Source organism: Mustela nigripes, chromosome 3, assembly GCF_022355385.1.
Source record: "Mustela nigripes isolate SB6536 chromosome 3, MUSNIG.SB6536, whole genome shotgun sequence".
In the NCBI taxonomy this organism is placed as follows: Eukaryota; Metazoa; Chordata; class Mammalia; order Carnivora; family Mustelidae; genus Mustela; species Mustela nigripes.
Genome location: NC_081559.1, coordinates 195,134,964 through 195,140,963, shown reverse-complemented (window position 1 = coordinate 195,140,963; position 6,000 = coordinate 195,134,964). Strand labels below are relative to the sequence as shown.

At 58.6% G+C, this 6,000-nt stretch overlaps 1 protein-coding gene across 2 annotated transcripts in view; it reads left to right on the top strand.

Moving 5' to 3' along the window:
• The first annotated feature begins 3,151 nt into the window (after positions 1-3,151).
• SLC45A4 (solute carrier family 45 member 4) overlaps positions 3,152-6,000 on the top strand; it is a 29,239-nt gene continuing 26,390 nt past the window's right edge. For both annotated transcript variants that reach the window (XM_059395234.1, XM_059395233.1), the window contains exon 1: positions 3,152-3,795. In XM_059395234.1, coding sequence (XP_059251217.1) covers positions 3,543-3,795 — 253 coding nt within the window. In that variant the 5' untranslated portion in view covers positions 3,152-3,542. The remainder of the gene's footprint in view (positions 3,796-6,000) is intronic.

Genomic DNA, 6,000 nt, shown 5'->3' with positions numbered 1-6,000 from the left:
AGCTGTGTTAATGCCTAGCCTCCCTGAACGACAGGTAAAGCCCTGCCCTGCTCATGTCGTCTCACGCGGGCCTCCCCGCAGCCTAACCTGGTGCGGGCGGGGATGGTCTCCACTGCGCACAGCCCCTGGGACGTTCTGGTCAGCGGTTAGCTCACGCATTCGTTTATTCGTGTGTTCATCCGCTCTTCCCGGGACCTCCCCGGGCGCCTGCTGCGTGGCTGGGCACCTGGGAGGTGCAGAGACAGATGAAGCGTGGGTGGCCGCCTCTGCCACGGGAGCTTGTGCCTATCCGGGCTGGGGTCGTGTGACGGAGATATAGGCCAGAGCCCATCGCATGACAGGTGGGGCCACAGCCTGATTTCCAGGGAGTGCTGAGCCCTGGGGGGGGGGGGGTGCTCAGACACGCCACCTGAGCACATGTCGCCAGAGACTGTGGCGGCGAGCTGGGGCTTTCTGGAGAATTCCGCAGAGATGCTTAGGCTCTCGGGAGGGAACTGCTGGCACCCTTCTCCGTGGCGCAGGCAGCATCTCAGAGGCCACCTCCTCCCGCTCTGGGAGGGTGTGGCTTGGGCCCGCCGGCATTTTCCCGTCCACTTTGAGCAACGACTGATTGGGTTCCGTGAAGAGGCGGTGACGTTGAGTTTGCCACATCTGGCCCAGTTGATGGATTCAAAATGTAATAGTGTAAAATGTAATGTTTCGGCATTTCTGGAGGAGCCTTTTCCCCATTTCATAATAACCTTCAAACAGTTTCTCAGCTTTGATCTGGTTGACCCTGGGGGCCAGATCATTCCCTACTGGGGGGCTGTGCCGAGCGGCGGCCTGGCCCCCACCCACGCTGGGCCAGCCGGGAACCTGTCCAGACGCCGACTGCTGTCCTCAGAGCGGCAGAGTTCCCGGAGACCAGGGCCTTTGAAGAGCTCGCAGATACCTAGTGTGGAGCTCGGCCGCCTGATTTCTCGCTGGTGTGGACGTGGCCTTGGCAGAGGCCACCCTTGCTCAGGCGCGGGGGTCAGGATGGCGGCAGCCCTGGGCAGTGCTGGGGCTGAACTGGACGGCTCAATGTTCGTGACTAAGTCGCTAGGGTTCTTGGAAAACGATGATCATCATTCCTGCCCCTAAAACCCCAGGTCATCACTGTGGGCTTTGGAAACCTGTCTGGGGTTCATGTCCCTCACATAAAAGTGATCTATCTTATTTGGTGGAAAAAGACATTTAAAACTGTGGACCCAGGGACGCCTGGGGGGGCTCAGTTGGATGAGCGGCGTCCTTCCACTCAGGTCATGATCCCCCCGTCCTGAGATGGAGCCCCGCATTGGGCTCCTTGCTTGGCGGGGAACCTGCTTCTGCCTCTGCCTCTGCCTGCCTGTGCTCGCTGGCTCTCTCTGACAAAATAAATAAATAAAATCTTTAAGAAAAACCCACAAAAGCCACGGATCCTATTTTGGTATAAGATTGACGGGTTGACAAACGGATTTCTTCTCTTCCATTTTCTTAGGACAGGGATCTCTCCCAAGGTAGCGAGGGAGTGGGAGCAGCGGGTATTGGTGATTGTTCATGCTGGACAACTTGCGTTTATTGTTCTTTTTAACACTGTTTTGTTTACTGTGTTTTCTAGAAGTAGTTTCATAACATAGTTTTTAAAAGATTGAGGTTAGAAGTCCTGGTTGTTTCTGTTTTGTTTTGAGAGAGAGAGAGCGCGGGGCGCGTGCAAGGCGGGAGGGGCCAGAGGGAGGGTGTCAAGCAGGCTCCATCTCACGACCCTGGCACCATGACCTGAGGTGACCCCAAGAGTCAGATGCTCCACGGACTGAGCCACCCAGGAGCCCTCAACCCCCTGGTTTTGATTGAGCTGTTAGGTGGTAGGGGGCACTTGGGGCGTCCTGAGAGCAGTCTCGAGGATGGGGGTCTCGGAGTGAAGCGAAGGGGCGCGGGGTAGGGGTTGTGTAGGACGCACCCGTGAAGACAGGGCGCGTACCTGTGCGCCCCAAAGATGTTCCGTGGCAGCAGGAAGGGGCCGGGAGGGAGCCGCCATGGTGGTGGGGTGAGGGAAGGGCTGGGGCCCCGCCACGGCCTCCGGGGCTCCCCGAGGGGCTGCTCCGTGTGAAGGCTGCCCTGGGTTGCTCACCGGTTCTGGGGGGAAGGGGAGAAGGAGCTGATGAAGTTCCATCCTGGGTTAAGTGAGTAGTAACTAGAAGCATTTTTATGTAAACGAGCTGTTGAAGGTCTCTGGTAAGATTTAAACTCACAGACTGACCTTAAAACAAAATGGGAAGCCAGTGGTGTGATTTCAGGGCCCCTCTTCTCCTGCAGGGCGGGGTGAAGAGAACCCCGGTGCCTGGGGGCTCGCATGTGGCCGAGCGGGTGGGTTGGGTGGGGCTACGTCCTTAGACTGCCTTGCATTTTCCTAAAACCTTTCTGAGGGAAAGTTCTAGTAGAGGGGCGGGGTGGGTGCTTTGTTGCGGTGTGTCCTGTGGGTACAGAATGCACTCCAAAGCCTGTCGAAGCGCCAGGACAGTGGAATGTGGAGCCAGGGTCAGGAGTTGGTCACCGGTAGGAACGGCGTGTGTGGTTTGTCCGTGAGCCCCTAGACAAGATCCTCGAGTGTGCGATGCAGGCCCCCCCTGGAGAGGGGCCGTAACCCGCCAAGGTCAAAGGCCACTGCTGTAGACAGCCCACAGCATGCACTCAGCTGCCTTTCCCCACCATCCCCACCGCCCCTGCCCTGCAGGCGGCAAGCTGCCCATCCTTGCTCGACCTGCCTCCCTGCTGTCCGCTCCTGGGCGGCATCTCTGCTCCTTTATGGGGCCCCCTGCCTCCCCACCCCCGGAGGCTGCTGACTCCTGCTAGTTCTCACTGTCCAAGAGCAAAAGCCGAGCTCTCTCCTGCTGTCTGCCTTCTTTGTCCTGTCCTCACCCCGGCCCGGGATCAGATCATACAAGAAGACGCTTCTCTAGGAGTCAGGGTTTGTCTTCTCCAGGGCTGAGCCGGAGGCAGCACCAGAGGGCTGCGGCGGTCCGAGGTTGGGGTCTCCCGGGTGGCCCAGGACCGGTCCACAGCGCGCCTGGACAGCCGGGAGGGGGGGCGGGGGGAGGCCACATGGTGGCCGCCCCCGACTGACTCTCCGCTGGGGTGTTTTCCTCTTTTGCAGATCAACCCGTCCCTCGATGGGGAGCAACGGCGGACCCCCTTCCTGTGTCTCCTTCCCACCGCTCTGTAGCAGGACCAATAACTTCAGCACCGCTTCGATAACGATGATGGAGCTAGTATTAACTGAATGGCAATTATGGATTTTTAACTCTAATTCACAGTAAACCAGCAAGCCGTGTGCTTATAGTCCGACCAAACATCCTTTCGTTTTGCTGTGCGCCTCGCCCGTTCGTGAGAAGCTGAGAGATCTCTGTCTGCACGGAGGGATATAAGCACCGCTCGCCGGAGGAACACGACTGACGCGGAGAGAGAAGGCGCCCTCATTTATCCGTAACGATACCTGATAGTATTCTCTGTACAGGTGGAGGAAATCCGTACACACGCTTCTGTCTATGTTTCTGGTGGTGATGAGAATGGCCCCACAGAACGCCGACTCGGAGTCTGTGCAAGTCCAGGAGCTGCCCGTGGCCCTGCCGGACCTGCAGAAGCCAGGCAGCGCGGACGCCCATGAGGAGACCATCAGCGAGGGGTCCATAGACCGGATCCCTGTGCGCCTGTGGGTGATGCACGGGGCCGTGATGTTTGGCAGGGAGTTCTGTTACGCCATGGAGACGGCGTTGGTCACACCGGTCCTCTTACAGATTGGTAAGTGCTGTCCGCGCCTCTGCCCGATGTCTGGCACCGAGCGTTGGCAGTCGCGGTTGGAGCTCGCGTGCATGTTGGCACGCGGGGCTTGTCAGTGCGCTGGACAGCGTCAGGAGCCCTGGGAACCAGCGTCCCGGGCTTTTTGCTCTCCTCCACCTACTCTGGCTATTTTTTCCCTCCGGTGGGTGGGCCTTGGGTGTGGATGAGGAAGTACCTGTTTTGGCAAGGGGGTGGTTGAGTGCTGGGGTGTGCGCGGTCAGCTTCCACTCGCTCTAATCCCGGGGCTGCCCGGCTCCCCTGCGGTACCTCCCGCCCTTCTGCCTCCTGGACATGGTCACCTGCCTTGTCCCAGGGCAGGCCAGGGAACCTCCCTGGCTCTCCCTCACCTTCCTTCCCGAGGAGGAGAGGGTGACTGTAGACCATCTCCCGGGCAGGCACAAGGCAAGTGCTTGGAACAAAGCCCGGCCTGGAAAACCCAGAATCACGTTTTTATACTAGCTTCTTGTTGACGACTTAAATCTTAGTTTCGAGTGGACGTTGTGTGGCTGAATGACAGGTATTTCCAGAAATACAGGAGTTCACGGAGTTGCTCAGTGAGCCTTACAGAGCCCCGTACGGGAAGACCGTGGCGTCCCCTCCGGATCACCGCTGGGGGGCCTTAGGCCCCATGTGTTTTGTCGGTGTTCAGTTTCCCTCTTGTCTAAGGGAGCTTGAAAATCTGCAACTTTCCAGCCTCTGAGCCTTCTGGATAAGGGGCCGAGCTGTTAAAGTCTTCTCTTTCATTCCAAACTCCGCATGTGCGTAGTGTCCGCTTGCTTTGGTGGTTTTAGGAACGTTTCTTTCTCCAGACACGATGCTTCCTGTTCGGTGAGCGCTCACGGCTCTGCGGCTCCGTCGGGCAAGTGCAGGGTCTGAAAACCTGTCGTTTCTGTCCGGGACAAGTGGCGCCCTCGCTTTCGGCGGTGGCAGGTGCTTGCAGTGGTTTCCGACGCCATGGTTACGGGACGCACCCCTGCCTCTTCTCAGCATCATTCCTTCTCCCCTGCTGAGCTTACCACCCTGTGGCACATTCTCTCTGTAACCCCGGGCCTTACCTAGTTCATCTTTAAAGGTGTCCTGAGGAGGCTTCAGGAGACCGCAGGCCGGGTTGGGCACTTTTCCGGAGAGCTTGGGACAGTGCGGCGTGAGTGATGTGGGTCCCTCTTGCTGTCTCATCTGCGTCTCTGCCCTTCCCCTTCCGTACCCGGGCAGGCATGCCGGGACCCGAGGCTGGGAGGAGACGCCCGTCTCTGCTCGTGCGGGACCAGCCGGAGCCGCCTCGCAGCGCTGTGAGCCGGAGGGATCGGGGTGGCCGCAGACCTCCGAGAGGGACACCAGCCCTGTGCGGGGGCCTCGGGTGACAGTGGGGGGTGGCGAGCAGAGGGCACTCGGGGAGATGGGCTTGGCAAGTTTAAGAAACAAAGACGGGCTTTGTGGCCACACCTCAGGGAGTCCGGCGGCAACTAATTTTACCAGACGTGGATTGTTTGGGGCCTTCAGCGTGGAGGGACTTGGGTCTGGCGCCGCTGCCGAGGTCATCCCAGAGGCAGGCGGAACTGTAAGCGGGTGGTTACAGTTCCACATGGAGTGCCACCATCCGGTCTCTAGACCACCTCGTGCTTACGGTGAATAGTACGGAATTCAGAAGCTCTGGTTACAGAGAAGTAGGTTGTTCTAGAAGGACAGGTCTGGGGCTCTTATTTTCCCGGATTTTCTTTGTGATCGGTTATGTGTATCGTGGCTTAAAACCCTGGCGCTAACAGCTTCTTGGAATGTCCCAGTTTCTAGGTTGCAAGGCTTAGTTTCTGTACAGCTTAGCGTGTTTCCTTGTTAGGGCTTGAGTACCCAGTGTGCTCCGGGAGGCTGGTATGGTTTTGGCTAGCCCGGGGCGGTAGACACGAGTGTGTTACTCTGGAGGGTAAGGCACTTGCTGCATCTGGACCGGAGGTTGTGGGCCCACCTTCACAGGCCCTGACCCTCGGGAGTTGGGGAGGGTATGCACCCCCCAGCACTACAGGGCACTGGCTCGGAGGAGAGCAGGGCTTGGGGGCAGGGGGACCTTGCCCTGAGCCCAGGAGGCCCAGTTTATTTCCTGGGGTTGGGCTTCACACTCAGGAGTGATCAGAATGTCCTCTCACTTGAGCCTGACTTTCTTAGAACAGTTGT